Source organism: Mirounga angustirostris, unplaced genomic scaffold (assembly GCF_029215605.1).
Source record: "Mirounga angustirostris isolate CCGP_5_RB_7025 unplaced genomic scaffold, mMirAng1.0.hap1 SCAF_4, whole genome shotgun sequence".
In the NCBI taxonomy this organism is placed as follows: Eukaryota; Metazoa; Chordata; class Mammalia; order Carnivora; family Phocidae; genus Mirounga; species Mirounga angustirostris.
The window spans coordinates 48926519-48945913 of NW_026991712.1; the positions used below are offsets into that span (position 1 = coordinate 48926519).

Sequence of the window (19395 nt, forward strand, 5' to 3'; positions counted from 1 at the left end):
AAGCGCTGTGAATTGTGCAAGACTGTTGAATCTCAGATCTGTACCTCTGAAACAAATAATGCAATATATGTTAAGAAAAAAAAAAAGAAGAAGAAGAAGGTAGCGGGAGGGGAAGAATGAAGCTGGGGAAATCAGAGGGGTAGACGAACCATGAGAGACGATGGACTCTGAAAAACAAACAGGGTTCTAGAGGGGAGGGGGGTGGGAGGATGGGTTAGCCTGGTGGTGGGTATTGAGGAGGGCACATTCTGCATGGAGCACTGGGTGTTATGCACAAACAATGAATCATGGAACACTTCATCTAGAACTAATGATGTAATGTATGGGGATTAACATAAGAATAAAAAAAATGTTAAAGGAGCAATCAGAGAAAAATGTTCATTTAAGAAACTAGAAGGGAAAAGTTCAAATAAGAAATGCTAAGACTTTTAAATGTAGTGTAAAATCAGCTAATTATGGTTTCTAAATTTTGCAAAACACTGAGGAAATGTCGCTTTTTTGGAAAACATTTCAGGGCACTGAAAAATCTTCAGCAAAGTTAATTCATGTTACTCAATAAATAATTGTAATAAATATTAGCTGACTTTAAAGCAAATGTTTTATAGACAGCCTCTTAAAAGCATGATGGTATAGGGCGCCTGGGTGGCTCAGTTGGTTAAGCGACTGCCTTCGGCTCAGGTCATGATCCTGGAGTCCCTGGATCGAGTCCCGCATCGGGCTCCCAGCTCGGCGGGGAGTCTGTTTCTCCCTCTGACCCTCCTCCCTCTCATGCTCTCTGTCTCTCATTCTCTTTGTCTCAAATAAATAAATAAAATCTTTAAAAAAAAAAAAAAGCATGATGGTATAGAGAAGAGGAAGCACACACAGGCGCTCAAGGTAACCAGAAAGGGGTTAAAATCCTGGTTCTTCTTGAATTTTGTGAGCCTCAGTTATTTCTCTTTAAGAGTGAGGTGGGGGCGGAGGGCCCCTGGGTGGCTCAGTGGGTTAAGCATCTGCTTTCAGCTCAGGTCATGATCTCAGGATCCTGGGATAGAGCCCCTCATGGGATCGGGCCCTGCAGGGCTCTCTGCTTGTCCCTCTCCCCTTGCCCCTTCCACTTCTCGTTCTCTCTCTCTCTCTTTCTCTCATAAATAAATAAAATCTTTAAAAAAAAAAAAAGAGTGAGGTGAGACTTACTTAACCCCTGTGAGGATTGAAAGAGGTCATTATTTTAAAGACTTGACAGAAGAAAATTGCTCTATAAACAGTAGCCTTTTCTAGCCAGCCTACCACCCCCTAGCATGAGTGCGCAGGGAAACACTTCTTCCAGTAATAGTCAATCTCCCAGCATTCTTGATATTTCTGTTTGTTTGTTGCATGAATTTCATTTATTATGAAGGTCAAGAGACAAAACTGTGGCATAGAGTTTAAGGGTGGATCCCCTTAGGGTAATGGCTATCTCCTTAAGATAATCAACATTTCATCTTTACATTTTTTTCTGTAATATCTGGCCTCTGATTCCATTACATAAGGTAACAAAGGAAACCTTTCTTTTCTCCCCCTCGGCCCATTAGTACATTTTTACCAAATTTTCGAACTGAACCAATATAATTATTAAAGTTAAACCTTCTGTGCATCATACTTTCAACATTTAATAATCTCTAAAGTGCTAAAATCTTTTTTATCTTTATTTTTCTCAGCTTTATTAAGATATAATTGACATATAACTTGGTATTTCTTAATGTTATTAGTTAAGCAATTCTCTACCAAAATTATTTATGTACTTTTGCATTACTTTTTTATTTTTTTTTTTATTTTTTTTAAAGGATTTTCTTTTTTTTTTTTTAATTTTATTTATTTATTTGAGAGAGAAAGAATGAGAGACAGAGAGCATGAGAGGGAAGAGGATCAGAGGGAGAAGCAGACTCCCCACTGAGCAGGGAGCCTGATGCGGGACTCGATCCCGGGACTCCAGGATCATGACCTGAGCTGAAGGCAGTCGCTAAACCAACTGAGCCACCCAGGCACCCTGCATTACTTTTTTAAAAAATAGATTTTTTCCATCAGCCTTGTTGCTTCTTATTCATTCTCAAGTATGTTTAGACTCATTTGGAATATTTTATCAGGAAAAACAAATAGTCTTCATCAATATTTGATGGCCTTAGGAAATAAAGTGTTAGTTTAGAAGAGCAGAGATTGAGTAGATTGAATTCCTTGGTATGCAAAAGCAGTCCAAAGATCACAGCCCTGGAACAGGACATGGGAGAGGGAGGCTGTAGGTGAAAGTGAAGTGAGTGCAAAATGAGACATCTTGGATTGAGTAGGGATATTAAGCTGAAACAGGCAAAGTTTGTAGGCAGAAAAAGAGGGATAAAAGTAAATGGGTGGGGTGTTAGGACTCAAACCATAGGTATTCATTAAATTTTACATCCTTTCTCTATATAGTTTTCTGCTTGTACAAAAACACACCCAGGTATGTATTGAAATAAAAGGTCATAATAGTTAGGGCTCAAAGTAATTTTGTGCCAAAAACTTTAAATGAATTACCATCCCATATGAATGTTAAAATATTCTTGTGATGAATCATCACATAAACATATAATGAAAGAGGTCATCTTTTTCAAATATGTTTTTCAAATATGTTCATCAATATAGTAGTTCTGTTTTTAGTTATCTTTAGCAAAATAGCAAATATTAGGAAGCAAGTGCGAAGCAAAGTGTACCTTCTACTCCATGAGCTTTTGGCTAAACTGAGACTCTAAGCCTGGAATAAAGTAAGCCCAACAATCAAGTCTGGCTAATGGTCATCTTGAGCCAGACCAGAACAGATCAACTAATCCAATCCTCCAGAAAATAGAATCAAGTGAAGGTCATTGGGCATTTATTGACAGTGGACGGTAAAGAAAGAGGATAAGCTCTGGAGTTAGGTCTAGATTTAAACTCTAGGCTTATGGGATATAAGCAGCCAGTTACAAGCTTTGTAACCCTAGGAGGTGTCTTCACCTGTATAAAGCCTTCTTCTTATGCAGAATACAGATTTCAATGCCTAATTTGGTTATTGTGGGAATTAAATGAATTAATACATGTAAAGTTTTCAGCACAGCATTTGAGACATACTGGGCCGTCAATAAATGGTACCTTAAAAAAAGTTCCCTTTAAGTAATAGTTCCTTCTGCCTACCAGAGCGTAGAATGGAAACTTGGACCTCTCCCCACAAAGTTCATGAGCCATAGTCCACTCTGTATCTGGGGCAGTTGGCCATTATTAGCCAAAAAGGAACAAACATTGTGTCTCTAGTCAGCCTTGCTAAAAATTGCACCTAATCTTCCTCGTCCTTCAGAGAGCCCAGGCACCCCAGACTACTGTAGAACGTGGAAGGAGACGATGACTACCGTGGTATGAAAAAGCAGTAGTATGGAAGCACATTTTTCTGCTTGCATTTTCTTTGAGCATGTTTAGAGCCTTGGATATGTGGACCTAGCCAGAGTCAGACACATCCTGGTTGGTTTTCTTTGCTTACGTGGAAAGCCCAATAGATCTTCTCATCACTCACCAGGTGGCAATTCTCACCTTGGTTCAGGCTTAAATTGGGCTTAAGAGAATTGTAGGTGTAAGAGGAGAATTAGGGGATCACCCAGCTCATAGCTCGCACGGTGGGTATAGTGAAGAAAGCAACTGGACAAGGTCCTGATGAAGTCTCGGCTTCTTGACTTCTTACTAGTTGTGGAGAAGTCCCTCAATATCTCTCAACTACAAAATGATAATTCTTACTCGATAGGATTTTTGTGTGTGTGGTGGTCGTGAAATTGCTTTAAAAGTCATGAAGAAGTATACAAAAGAAAGGTTTCTATTCCAGTAGAGCTGAACTTGATGTGTAAAATAAATATTGGGCTCTATTCAATTTCAATATTAATAAAACTGTCTCCACTTATGAATTCCAATATTGCTCTAAAATGAAGGACTTTATTCTCATTCTGTGTGTCTATGGAATGTACTTATGGATAACATACGTTACAAAGAATTAGTTTATCTGATTTTAAATTAACATCATGATACTAGTTACAATCATCCTGTAAACGTACGAATTATTCTCTTTACTAAAATACTGTTGGTAGTATTGCTTAAGTTCCAGCAAGGGTAACATTGGAAATATCAAGTGCACAAATCCATTTTAAATTCAGGAAACCCAAAGACTTATATACGATAATATTCAGCCATATCATCTACTAACATGAGAGAAACAGGGCTTGGCTTTATAAAACCTACAATTTTGATATTTCTCTCTTACAATATAAGAAAATAAAACAATTGGAACTGAACTGACCTTTGTGGGCTTTTTTTACAACAGCTTTTTTTTTTTTAACTTATCTATACATCCTGATAGGCAGAGATGATGAAATAGTGGCCTATTAAAGGCAGAGAAGTTCCTATAAAAACCCACAAGTGGCGGTTTCTGTTGTTTACTGCATGCTGGCTTGCAGTCAGTTATTCCAGGTATTATCTTTGTAGAAAAGAAAACTAAGTAGAAGATCATGGCAAGTTCCAACTGGGGATATGATGACAAAAACGGTAAGAGTTCTTTTGCTCATGTAGACCAAAATAATAGCTCATTGCCTTTTCCAATAAAAGGGGTATTGAGCATTTAAAAAATAAATGAAACAAAATAGAGTACCTATACAGTCATAGGTTAATGGTTTGAATTGCCTGACTTGAATAATCATAATAACTTTGCATGTACTCTTAGCACTTGTCCTTTGGGATACAGTTGTCTACAAAATGTGTTCTCTGTCTCTTCCTCTTTCTTAATCTCTCTCTCTCTCTCTCTCTCTCTATATATATATATGTGGGTTTCTATATATATAGAGAGAGAGAGAGTACTAAAATATATATGTAGATATATATATGAAGTATATAATATATAGAGAGGGTACTAATATATATATATCTGTAGTATATAACATATGTATATATGTACATATATATTTGTATATAACATATATATGTTATATATAAGAAATCTAGTACTAATAGAAAATATAGTTGTGTTGACAAATATATTATTTTATAGGATAGTATAGAAAAGGTGCATTCTCAAATGCTGAATTTTCATTAAGTTAAACAGAATACCATTTAAAATACCTAACTAAATCATAGTTTAGTAAGCAAAGAGATGGTTATACTCCTAAAACTGGGAGTCAAACATTTGATGAAGTTTTGATTGTATGCATGTGTTTGCCTTGGTAGGTCCTGAACAATGGGGCAAGCTGTACCCATTGCAAATGGAAATAAGCAATCTCCCATTGATATTAAAACCAGTGAAATGAAACATGACAGTTCTCTTAAACCTGTCAGTGTCTCCTATGATCCAGCCACAGCCAAAGAAATTATCAACGTGGGGCATTCTTTCCATGTAAACTATGAGGACAATGATAACCGATCAGGTGAGCCAAAAGACCCTTTGGATTTATTTTCTTTGACTCTACTAGGAAAATTTAAACAATAGGACTTTAAGAGACACAAATGCCATCCTCAGTCTTTTGTGCACATGTATAGTGCACGTGTATAAATTTGCTGCAATCTGGTGAAGCATCTTGGACTTCTAGAAAGCCCCCATGTGGTAAAGATAATTTTTGGAACCCCCAGCTCCGTCTTTTTTCAACCCTTCTCATCTATGACGCCATCCTATCTCTTCTGGTCTCTAATATCTTTTTTTAAAAATATTTAATTAATTTATTTATTTACCAGAGAGAGAGAGCACAAGCAGGGGGAGCGGCAGGCAGAGGGAGAAGCAGACTCCCTGCTGATCAAGGAGCCCCATGCAGGACTCAGTCCCAGGACTCTGGGATCATGACCTGAGCCGAGGGCAGACGTTTAACCAACTGAGCCACCCAGGCGTCCCTCTAATATCTGTATACTCACTTCACACTCTCTGAATAAACAGTATTTTTTCCAAGAAGGTCTAATGAGCCATCATAGTGAATATAGAAACTGAAAAGGCAAATATTTTCTAATTGGAATGAGGATGGAGGAACACAGTGGGAAAGAGAAATGGAGTGAAGAATACATTTTTTGTGTCCAGAAAAATGACTCTATCATTGTAAAGTACTTGGGTACCAGTAAGAAAATGAGTCTTACATAAATCTTGGAAGATTTTTTCTGTGCATAAGTATACTTATCTATCTCCCCTTCCCCTACTAGACTGTAGTGACTGAATTCTTCATACCCCAGAACTTAGCCACATTTCCTGCTACATGGTAAGATTTTCATAAATGTTTCTTAAATAATTTATTAAATGACAATTTCATAAGATAGCTCTACTGACAAAAGGCAAAACTTGTTTTGGCACTTTGCTACAAGGTTCTGAGCCTAAATTTTCGGCACTTTGGGGCTATGTCCATTGTTAATACTAGATTAGATCTGGTATTATGTGTGTTTAGTTAATCATATGATTACATAGACTCTTGGAAATGACATAGTCGTTCAATGTTAAAATTTTTAAAGTGACCCTATTGCCCCCCTGACACTTTCTCTTGGTCCCTGGACAGGCATTCTCAACAAAGGTGTCAAGATACTCATTGTGTCTTGACTAGTTACAAAGTATGTGATGTGTAATTTGTTACTCAAAATAAATTACTGAAGATCTTAATGCATACTGTCTATATAGTCTTTGTTGAAAGAATGAATGAATAAACTTGCACATTAAAGCAGATTCAAGGAAAGCCCTATAAAACTAGAATTCACTCACCTTCCGATATACTTCCTTGGCAGCAGAAAAAGGTAAAATTAGGGGCTCCTGGGTGGCACAGTCGGTTAAGCATTTGACTCTTGATTTCGGCTCAGGTCTTGATCTCAGGGTTGTGAGTTCAAGCCCCATGTTGGGCTCCACAGTGGACATGGAGTCCACTTAAAAAAAGAAAAGGATAAAATTACAGGTCATGTGCTAAGAACTGTATATCACTCAGTGCAGTGGTCAGAGACACACCATACAATGAATACCATCATCATGGATGTGGGGGCGGAAATCCAACAAGAAAAAAACTTTGGCACTAGAGTTTGTTTTCAGTTCTACTTAATCCAATTTAGTGTTGGCTTATGTTAAATGCAAAGATAAGCAGGAGCTTACGATCATGAAACTAATAATAGTTCCTTTTTTCTTCTAGTGCTGAAAGGTGGTCCTCTTTCTGAAAGCTATAGGCTCTATCAGTTCCATTTTCACTGGGGCAGCACAAATGACTATGGTTCTGTACACACAGTGGACGGAGTCAAATATTCTGCAGAGGTAATGTAACTCAGTAAGCGAGAGATAACTACACTGAGAATTATTTTCAGAAGCAGCTGCTTTATTACATAAGTCACCCTTATAATGGCTCCAAAGGAATGAGCATTCTCATCCCTATAAGGAACTCCCAGGCCCCATTAAAATCAAACACATACATACCAAGTGGGATAATAGAAGGAAATTTTTCATGTGAAAAAGGCAACTTGGGGTTGAGCTCTTGAGCCCAAGAATCATCTTTGTCTTCAAAACGGCTCAAAAACTGTTACCTTAACATCAATTCTACCTCATTCTTTTAATTCTCATTCTTTTAATTTTATTTCAATGTATGAATATATCAGAATTTATTTAACTGGCCCCCACTGATGGACAATTACAATGTCCTTTGCTTTTTGTTCCATTGGTTTTTTACTTTTACCAAAATGTTCTTCAACAAGTACATCTGTACATACACCTTATGCACTAGTGAAAGCACATAAGTGGGGCAGATGTTTTTATAAGAGGGACTGCTAGGTTACAGGGTATGTGCATTTTTTATTTTAATAGAAGATTTAGGAATTTTACACAAATATAATCAGCTTTATGTTACATTGTAAAGCTTGGCTAATAACTTTTAATACTACAGAAACCCATTAAATGTTTCTTCCCATTTCTCCCTCAAAAAATTGAAAGTAGACTAAAGTCAAATGGGCTGGGAGCCTAAATTAATACTATCTTTTTAGAGGCAGATCTTGTTGCATCTAAGAAATCTAAGTCAGTGATCTCCTCATCTGATTTAAGAAAAATAAATACAATCCAGGCTAGAGATGAGAGGCACTTAGCCACAAAATTCAACATGCAATTGAGGACAGGAGGGAGGATTGGGGGGAGAGCAGGAGCTGGGGCGAAGGGAGGAGGAAGAGAGAGAAGGAAAAGTGAGAGAGAGCAAGCAAAAGAGATTAAGTAAACTTTCACAGACATCCATGTGGGGATATCAAGAAGATATTAACATGACTTACATACATATTGGATATTCAGATCTAGAGTTCCATAGGGAGATTAGGCTAGACATAGTGATTTGACAGATGCCTAGACGTGCTTGAGAAAATGTGTTCTTGGCCAAGACTCCTAGACTGTCCAGGAACCCCTTCCTATAAAGTTACTAAAAAGGACCTCACCTGACAGAAGTTATTTCAGTTTTGTTGAAAACTAGTTAGTTGGAATTCCTGATCTTTTCATACCAAAGCAATTTTTAAAAAGGAGTAATATTAAATAGTTGTGATATTTTGGGAAAAGAAATTTTACTCACTGGTTCCGTGGAAATTGCAAATGGCCTGCTCTACCCAATGTACATAATCCTTCTTAAGAGTGAGAACATAGTCTTTCTTATCCACTGGATAAAGGTTCATATAAATGTTACCTAAGCCAAGATACATCTTCTAATATTAACAAGTTAACGTATAGCTTTTTGTCTTCACAATGGTATAAATAACTAATTGACCACATTATCATTTTCAGCTTCACCTGGTTCACTGGAATTCTGCGAAGTACTCCAGCTTTGCTGAAGCTGTCCCACAGGCTGATGGTTTGGCAATTATCGGTGTTTTGATGAAGGTGAGTTACAGAGAGTTACAGAGCTGGGCTAACACTACTTCTTACCAATCAAACAGCAAAATAGTATAAAATAAGGCAAAAAGATATTTGAGTCTTTCTTTTTGAAAATTTTCCATTCTATTAATGGCTACAGGCGAGCAAACAGTTCCCTAGTACTTTGCTGCTGATTTCTCTAGGCTTTTCCCTTTTTAAGAGAGAATTAAGTTTCAGGTAGGGATAGAATGGGAAGGTGTTGGAGGGGGAGGGAATTTCTATTTTCCAGATCTTCCAAATTGCTTTTCCTCTAAACTTCCTACTTCATAGGTTCAGGAATTTATCAATTTAATGTATCATCAGGGAAACATATTAAGAAGATTGTTGTTCCATGAAAAAAGTTCAGTTAATGTTTATAATGGCAGATGTTGCTTAAATCCTCTATGAGTGTCCCTGAAAAGTTCTATAGGGAAGTTATTATTAAATTGGGTATACTTGCGTCTTTTGGGTTCTACCCACAAAATTCCAATGTGCAGTGACCCGCCCCCCGCCACTTCTAACAAGCAACTCTTAAACACAAGCAGGGTGTCCAGGAATTCACCTCAATTCTGACACTGTTTATGCAGAGAGAGCATCAGGTTCCACAGGCTAAGGGTTCAGACTTGCAAGATTACAATTCCCCACCCTACTTCAGATGTCAGTCTCAAGCCCAGGTTGTTAGCTAGGCTTCTCCCTGACTAACTCTAAATCAGAGGTTCCCCTGACCTCTTCCTTGGGTTTGAAGAGGTTTGATTAATTTGCTAGCACAGCTCACAGAACCCAGAGAAACATTCTACTTACCAGTTAATTATACAAGGATATAACTCAGGGCTAGACAGATGGAAAAGACACATAGGGCAAGGTATGGGCAAAGGCAAAGAACTTCCTTGCCCTGTGGAGACACGCTGTTTTCCCTGTATCTCCCTGAATCCACCAATCTGGAAACTCTCTATACCCAGTCCTTTTGGGTTTTTATGGAGACTTCATTATTTACGCATGATTGATTAAATCATCGGCCATTGGCCATTGATTCAAGCTCTAGCCCCTGTCTCCTCTCCTGTCCCCAGAGGTCTGAAGGTAGAACTGAAAGTTCCAACCCTCTAACCACATGGTTGGTTCTCCAGGCAACCAACCCTCATTCTTAGATTCAGTCCAAAAGTCCCCTAATTAACATAACAAAAGACACCCTTGTCGTCATCTTCACTTAGGAAAGTCCAAGGCTTCCAGGAGCTCTGTGTCATAAACATGTTTCTTATTATAAATATCACACTCAGGTCCCTAACTTTTGGAATTATAGTAATTCTAGTTAACCTTTATTGAAAACTTACAACACACCATACACTGTACCAATTATAACTAATAAAACAGGCCAAAAGTAAAAGGCTGTATTTTATGTCACAAGTTTGCTACGTTCTTGGATTTTGACTTGTATGTCCTTGAGCACCTTGCCCATATTAAATTAAAGCCGAGCTTTTTGTTTGCCACTTTCTCTGTGCTGAGAAAAAGGACACACACAGAACCATTTTAAAATGGAGCCATAGTAGCCATTTTGGGGGAACTGCCTTGCACACCCTGCTTTTGGAACCTTTGAACTGGGCCAAACCACCAACATTCCGAGAAGTCAGCAAGAACAAGAGTATCATATTTGAGAGATCTGATAAAAGTGAACTTCTGCATAGTGACCACTTCACCTGACCCATCAGTAAAGTAGGAATCCCTTCCTGCTTGTCAGCACCAATGAACTCTTCTCAAAAACCACTTATGTAATCTTCCTTTTCTTCTATAAAAACCCTGAGTCTATGTCCTGTAATTAGAATGGTGTTTGGGTTTCTACCCCAATCTGTGTACCCCGAATTGCAATTCTTTGATCTCAAATAAACGCTTTGCCTCTTGAGCTGGTTTCTTGTTTTTAGGTTGACAGTGGTTACCCATTAGGAACAATTTATAGAGGACAAGCGCCCACCAGGACAAATGCCCACCAAAATTCCCTCTCCTAAAGCAGAGAGAAAATACCTTACCTTTCTTCAGTTTACTGTTTTTAATTGAAAAAAAAATAGCTAAACATAGTTTGACTTTATAACAATTTCTAACTCACGTTTTATTGTTTTTAATCTCCAGATTGATCAGGCCAACCCAAGACTGCAGAAAGTACTTGATGCCCTAAAGGCAGTTAAAACCAAGGTCAGTAGCCTTAAGACATTGGTTTCAGTCAGAGAACAAGAGTCCACAGAACTACTGAAATCATTTAATTATGTATTTGAAGCGGGGAGTAGGAAGGCTAGAGCAAAAGCTACCAATCTGAAAATCAAGGTAGTATTTAGATATTGCTTGCTTCTGAGAAAGTCTCTGACTCAGGTATTTGTTTTGTTTTGTTCTTTTCTTTTTCTCAGTTTTTTTTTTTTTCCTACTTCAGCAGCATGAGAAGAACTAGCCTAGAGAAGAACAGGTTCCATAGCCATTCAAATTTTCTTTAAAATGTATATCCAACTAAAATGTGATTTTTTTTCCATTTCATAAAGAAAATTACCTCTGTTTCTTTAGTAGTACAAAAATGCAGGAGTTAAGGGTCTTATTTTGAGATACCATTAATATGCCACTCATAAACAATCCAAAAAGAACGTGAGTAAATAAAAGAAGGCTAAAACGTAACTAATAAGCATGTCAATAATAGTTTTGCCACTGGAACAGTATCTGGCCTCATTCCTAAAGAAACAATAAAGGTTTTATTCTGGAAGTGAAATATCTTTTAGAGAGGATAGATTATTTAAAAATTGTTTAACCTTTGCTTATATTCCACCAAATGAGGAAGGAAGAAAATTATTTGGCCAAAATGTGAGGGTAGCAAATTTTCAGTCTTCTATTACCTTTATTGTCTTTATCTACAAACACACCAGTGTATACTATATAGTAGAAAAGTTAATTAAATTCTCAGCTAAAATATCAAGACAATATATATGCCAAGATAATATAACATAGATGTCATATATGTATATGACATCAGTATTTTAAATCATGGTATAATGATATATTACAGAACAAACGAGCCCCATTCACAAATTTTGACCCATCTACTCTCCTTCCTTCATCCCTGGATTACTGGACCTACTCTGGCTCTCTGACTCATCCTCCCCTTTATGAGAGTGTAACCTGGATCATCTGTAAGGACCCCATCAGTATCAGCCCAGAACAGGTAGAGTATCAAAGATGAAAGAGTGGGAATTGGGAGTGCAAAGCAGTAATATCATGTCAATTCATAGTATTAATGGGGGACGTTATGATTTCAAATAGATTTTTTTTAAAGATTTTATTTATTTATTTGAGACAGAGAGAATGAGAGAGAGAGAGAGCACATGAGAGGGGGGAGGGTCAGAGGGAGAAGCAGGCTCCCTGCCGAGCAGGGAGCCCGATGCGGGACTCGATCCAGGGACTCCGGGATCATGACCTGAGCCGAAGGCAGTGGCTTAACCAACTGAGCCACCCAGGCGCCCTCAAATAGATTTTTAAGGAGTTTGTTTTCCATTCCTACTGAAAAAGATTCATTTCTGACATAGGTCTATTGAATAATCAAAAAGAAATGTTTATTATAATACTGCTTTTTACTTTATATAGTAAAAAAACTATGAAATTCTGAACTCTTGCTATCTTTTCCACTTTATTAAGGAAAAATCCAACCGTGTTAAGTGTCTTCCTAAAATTTCAGAAACAAAGAAAAGATTGTCACTGAAGTTCTACTAAGACTTTGGGGAAGTATGGTTCGCAACTGAGATACCCTGAGAGTTGACAAAGGTTTTTTGTTCTTTTTGAAGCTTTAGTTATTAGCTATCCAACAAGATATGTTTTTAATTATTGTTTATAATTATGATAATAATAACTACCATTGATTGAGCAACTCCCTTTATTAGGTGCCTTACATAGGTTTTGTCAGCCAATTCTCATAACAAATCTATAAGACAGGCAATGTACGTAGCCTACTGGTAACAGATGCTTACTGAGCATATGCTATATGCTGAGTACCATTCTGAGAACTTATATGTACTAACCCATTTAATCTTCACAACCCAATGTAAATAGCTGATAGTGTTTAATATTTTTCCTATCAGCTATTTAAGGAGTCTGCTTCATACTACATTATCCATATAAAATTTTACCATATTAAATCTATACTTAGTATTGAAATACTGAGGGCACACCAATTTTTTTCAGGTGCAATCATTATTTTCACTTTTGGTGGAGTCAGTGATTTTTTTTTTCACATCTCCGTAGTTTTATAGGCCAGATGATGTGTTTGTGGAACTCTTAAAAATCTGTCTACAGGGGCGCCTGGGTGGCTCAGTCGTTAAGCGTCTGCCTTCGGCTCAGGTCATGATCCCAGGGTCCTGGGATCGAGCCCCGCATCGGGCTCCCTGCTCCGCGGGAGGCCTGCTTCTCCCTCTCCCACTCCCCCTGCTTGTGTTCCCTCTCTCGCTGTATCTCTCTCTGTCAAATAAATAAAAAATCTTTAAAAAAAAAAAAAATCTGTCTACATTAAATGACAGGATTTTTTTGTAAGGTGGGAGGCGTTTTCAGTAAAAGGTAGGAATATATTTTGGGGTGGGAAAGTGATTATTCTGAGAGCTGATAAATTATCACACATTGTGGCTTCCCAAAATAAGCTTTCGGCCATAGCTTAAGTCCCTCCAAATAGGCTAGATTTTTAGTAGAATAAGACATAAATGCTGAGAAAAAAATGACAGTTGCCAGATGGGAAGGGGTGGGGGGATGGGCATGCTAGATGAAGGGGAGTGGGAGGTACAGTTATGGAATGAATAAGTCACAGGGATAAAAGGCACAACACAGTGAATATAGTCAATGTTACTGTAATTTTACTGTATGGAAACTGAGGCAACAAGCAGCATGTCACTCACCCAAGGTAGCCCAGTTGACCTTCTGAGAAGGTTGGCGTTCTAATCCAGCCCATCATTAATAATCTAAACCAAATACCTAGTTCAAATAAATGTGATGGGATTTTTTTACTTCCTCCCTTCCCATTGGTAAGACTGTTGCAATCAGCAACTTAGTTTTCTAAATATCAGTGCATTAACAATACTGGAAATAAAGTGTTTTGTGCAACTTTAATAGCCTTTGATTCTTTAAATATTTCATCCTCCCTCCCAGCTGGCACAGTTCCGAAGCCTTCTGTCGACTGTTGAAGGTGACAGAGCTGTCCCCATTCAGCACAACAACCGGCCACCCCAGCCTCTGAATGGCAGAATAGTGAGAGCTTCATTCTGATGGGACCGGGAAGGAACTTCTCCTTCCTCCAGGAACACTGCCCTGCTTCGGACATAATCCAGTAAAACAATTTTTAAGAAGCACATTTATGTCAATCCTAGCAAGGCAGTGTAGCTGCAAATTCAATCTATAGAGCGAAGTTTTGATTTTTATTCTTAATGCTTAACTCAAATAATAATCCATAAGCTTGTAAAACCTGTGCTTAAATTCAATTTATTTTGTGGAATTCTTTATAATTGCGATTAAAGTATACTGAATAATTTCTTAGGGATTTGTGTCTGTTTCCATTTTATTCAGTTTAGTTGAACCAGTAAAATAACTTTATCCCTTTCTTGTCTATTATGTACTTTTTTAAAAAAAATATTAAATCGTTTCTGGCCCATGTACATTCAAAAATCTTAAGTGCTTTATTTGAAATATTATTTTGCCTCAAATGTAATAACCTAAGAGCAGCTTGAGATGAGATATTGCGAAATTCATTTTCTTACTCTTGAAGGCAAATATACAGCTAAGATGACAATTGTATTTATTTTTTTTTTTTTTAAGATTTTATTTATTTATTTGAGAGAGAGAGAATGAGAGACAGAGAGCACGAGAAGGAAGAGGGCAGAGGGAGAAGCAGACCCCCTGCCGAGCAGGGAGCCCGATGAGGGACTCGATCCGAGGACTCCAGGATCATGACCTGAGCCGAAGGCAGTCGCTTAACCAACTGAGCCACCCAGGCGCCCGACAATTGTATTTAATATTATCCTGGCCCAACATTGCTATCATTTGTGTTCTCTATGATAAAAATGGTATCTTTTATATGGGAAGATGTTGCTTCTGGTTATTGCTTCCACTTTTCCTCCTCCCATTAGCAAAGCCAATGGTCCCCCCCCCCCCTTGTTATAACTAGATAGCTTGAATAGAGACTCTGTAATTCAAAATTTTTGAAGAAAATTCACCCATGAATGGTTTATAAAAACGATGGAGTCATTTGGACTTAGAATCATATAAAAAATCATATAATCTTTTAGTCAAACGTGCCCTTAACTTGAAGTCAGTTCTTTCTGAAGCCATATCTACATCCAGAATTTAAATCTTGTGTCTAGTATGTAGTCTTGTGATTTACTTTAGTTTCCTTCTCCATGACTAAATATAAGAAATCATATTAGAGACCAAAGCCTGTACCCATTCCAATGTCTTAGTGTTGTCTAATGTTACAGAATCAGTCAAAACTTCTAAATAAACATAAACATAGTTTAAAAAGACAGATCAAGCAGGAACCTTTGTATAAAGGTTGTGTTAAAACCATACTAAAAGACTTCGTTTGAATTTTTGATCTGGAGCCCAGAATTTAAAGAATCCTATTTATTAAAATGTAATAGATCCAAATAATACTTGCGCTCTGCTCCCATAAGCATTGTATAAATAGAAAATACTTTCTTTGCAAAAGTAATCTGTGTATATTACTATATATTTGCCAGATATTAAGAAAGCCTGAAACAGTTACACCTGTCCTATGATCCTCTCATTTCACATGAGTCACATTGAAAGGACTTTAATTCTAAAGTTATCAAAAGTCATCATGAGAGCCAAAAAAAGAGGGATATGAGTTTAATTTGAAACATATATCTGCTTAAGGTATAAAAGGTATAAAAAATTTTTTGCAGAAAGGTATCTACAAAATATATCTGCTCAGGACACACAGTTTTTGAAAATATTTTCTGGAAAAAAATTGAGCAATTTAAAAAAACAAATTTCACAATAGAGCCCTGAAAAATACTTAACTTAATGACCCATGTATTTTTTAGGTTAAAATGGATTCTTGAACTTAAGAACTTAAATATAAATCTCTAAGTCTTGCTATGGAGAAGGCAAAGAAGTGACAGAAGATATATGATGACATCAAACTTTATCCCTAAGCTGAATGCCAACTGGGGAGCATGTTTCCCCTACTGCTTCTGCCAGAATTTCATTTATTTGGCAGAACTCACGAGGTGCATTATGGAGGCTTTCCACATTTCTCTGAAGTAGCCGATAAAAGCAGCTGCTGAGAGAAGATATGTGGACAAGGCATTGGATCATCTGAGAAAGCAACTCATATGTTTCTTTGACTCACCCTCCTGCTGTGTGCCCTATTCCCTTGCCAACTTAGGTAAATGATTTGAACATCCTGCAAGGATTTTGTGATTTTTCCATGATGTTTGGCTGCTGACCTTCTTCCAATCATCCAGAATGACAATGGCAGCTGAAAGGCCCAGCAACAGGCTCAAAGGTAGAAAGGTGCTTCTACTCCCTACCATTTTCTGTCTTATGCAGCCCCATCACTCCTACCCTTGCTTTCATAAATATAGTGCTGAACATTTATGGCATTCTTTTGCTGATTTGTGAGTCCAAGGTATTTTCTAAATCGTTCATTTCTGTATGTTTTAGAAAATAACTCTAAGAACATTAAATTCATCAAAGGCAGAATTAGGGAAAACGAAAGGAAAATAAACATCTTCTTTAAATTTAATTTTTTTACATGACTCAGAAGAGGAAATTTCTATTTCTTATAACTCTGGTTACTCTATATGTAGTGGTCCTTCACCATTTTGTGGTCACAGATTCCTATGAATATGTAAGTAAAGCAATGAAGCTTCTTTCTACCTCCCCTGAAAATGTAAATAATTAGATATAATCAAAATTTAGCATGGAGTTTTAAAGTACTTAGAAACTCAACCCTTTGCTCCTTTCCCCATCACAAAGTCAATCTTAGACCACAGATAGGATTCTGGCTCTAAACAACAACAAAAAAGTTGAACTACAGTGGGACTCCAGATCTCTCGAATTTGCTTCCTAATTTAACAATTATTTTTGCTTTTCTATGTCATTCTTTATATCAGGTTTTTAGATGGAATGATGTATATATCTAGTATAGCTCATGAATTATCTTTTTGTTGTTTTTCTCTTTTATAAATATTGAGTTGGTAGAGGTCCCATTGCAGAAGAGATATAAAACAATAAAAAAGAGAGAATTCAAACTTTAGTGAATTGTTTCATTTATTAGTGAGTAAACTAACAAAAGCTTACAAATGAGAGTAAAAACAGCAGAGAAAAAAATTCAGTTGAAGACTATCTCATCAGATTAATAATGACCCCAAATCACTCTGAAAGTCATCAACATTCTTTGCATCTAAGACAATGAACACATACGGAAATACTGATTTTGTGAGCATAATCTTGATGATTATCCATAAATAACAAATGCTTAATTACACACTGTTCTCTGTGAGACACTGTACTAGGATTTCCTTATTACTCTTACTAGATTTGGCTGTTTTCAATCTCAGTAGGTAGACAGAGGCAGACAGACAGACACACATAGATATAAATGAATAAATGCGTTTATTGCAGGACTGGTCTACTATGACAAAATAGAAACACAGATACGGATATTTAACCTACTACAAGAATACAGTTCATTATATGTTCCTAGAATTATATGGACACATTTATAAAGCTAAGAAGAAAATGCATAAAATAAAAAAGAATTTAATAGATATATATATATGCTGTTCTTAAAACAAGTTAGGAGAAATGACCTTAAGCATTCTTGCTTACAAATCTTGATTTCAATAAGGAAGTTACTCATGGAGTAACTTAGGTCTTAAAGATATGTGTATACTCTCACACAGATCAGACTGGTGGTTGCCAGCTGAGAGAGGGGCAAGGGGATGGGTAAAATGGGTGAAGGGGCTTAAGAGGTACAAATTTCCAGTTATAAAGTAAACAAGTCATGAGGATGTAATACACAGCATAGAGACTCTAGTCAATAATATTGTAATAGCTTTATCCATGACAGATAGTAACTAGACCTATCAAGGTGATCATTTTGTAATGTACAAAAATATCAGATCACTGTGTTGTACACCTGAAACTAATATAACATTGTATGTCAATTATAATTCAATTAAAAAGGAAAGCACAAAAAAGAATAAAGCCCTAAACTAGGGAGAAAATATAGGTGCATACTCTCATCTTGTATCTTTACAAGTATCTTGAGTATCTTTATACTAACAGTGAACTGATGGACAAAGAGGTCATGTTTGAAGGTGTTAGAATGCTCACAACACAAGTGCACTTGCTAGAGGTTTCTCACAATGGCATCTGGGATGCTAATCCCTTTGCTATGAGAAGTAGAAATAGCAATTATGTCAGAGAGGAATAGTGTTTAAGTGGCCTTATTTTTTTGCCCCTCAAAGACTATAGAATATACTTTCTTCAAATCATTAATAAGTATTTTAATATCCTTTAGAGGCAGACACATGTAAAGCTATATGGATGTGTTATTTTCCATCATGTTAACAAATGACCTAAATTGTCAGCAAAATCAAACATGCATAACAGAATCACACCATGCAGAAATAATATTTAGCTACTTCGGGGAAAAAAAAGACCCTTATCTCATCCATATACCACAATAAATCCAAGGTGGTTAAATTTTTCAATGAAATCAACATACTAGAAAAATAGGTAAATATTTAAGTATCTGATTGAAGAACTTTCAAAACACCAAAGCTACAAACCAAGAAATAATAGAATAATTTATTGAACTATGAAAAACTTAAATATCTAGGTCAACCAACAATAGTAAAAAAAATTAATGAAGGGTGCCTGGGTGGCTCAGTCGGTTAAGCGACTGCCTTCGGCTCAGGTCATGATCCTGGAGTCCCGGGATCGAGTTCCACATGGGACTCCCTGCTCGGCAGGGAGTCTGCTTCTCCCTCTGATCCTCCTCCCTCTCATGCTCTCTGTCTCTCATTCTCTCTGTCTCAAATAAATAAATAAAATCTTTAAAAAAAAAATTAATGAAAATAAAAATGACAATGGGGGAGTGCCTGGGTGGTTCAGTTGGTTAAGCATCTGCCTTGGGCTCAGGTCATGATCTCAGGATCCTGGGATCAAGTCCCACATTGGGCTCCCTGCTCAGCAGGAAGCTTGCTTCTTCCTCTCCCTCTGCTCCTCCCTGCCACTTGTGCTCTGTCTCTGTCTCTGTCTCTCTCTCATAAAGAAGAAAGAAAGAAAGAAAGAAAGAAAGAAAGAAAGAAAGAAAGAAAGAAAGAAAGAAAGAAAGAAAGAAAGAAAGAAAGAAAGAAAGAAAGAAAGAAAGAAAGAAAGAAGAGAGAGAGAGAGAGAGAAAGAAAGAAAGAAGAAAGAAGAAAGAAAGAAAGAAAGAAAGAAAGAAAGAAAGAAAGAAAGAAAGAAAGAAAGAAAGAAAGAAAGAAAGAAAGGCAATCTTT

General features: G+C 36.9%; 1 protein-coding gene across 1 annotated transcript; it reads left to right on the top strand.

Annotated features, from left to right (window-relative positions):
- Positions 1–4511: 4511 nt before the first annotated feature.
- CA1 (carbonic anhydrase 1) lies at positions 4512–14232 on the top strand. The gene is given in 8 exon segments (XM_045899211.1): positions 4512–4548; positions 5224–5250; positions 5253–5420; positions 7140–7258; positions 8753–8848; positions 10979–11041; positions 11895–12050; positions 14015–14232. Coding segments are annotated over 8 exon segments (783 nt in total). The 3' UTR covers positions 14132–14232.
- Positions 14233–19395: the final 5163 nt, after the last annotated feature.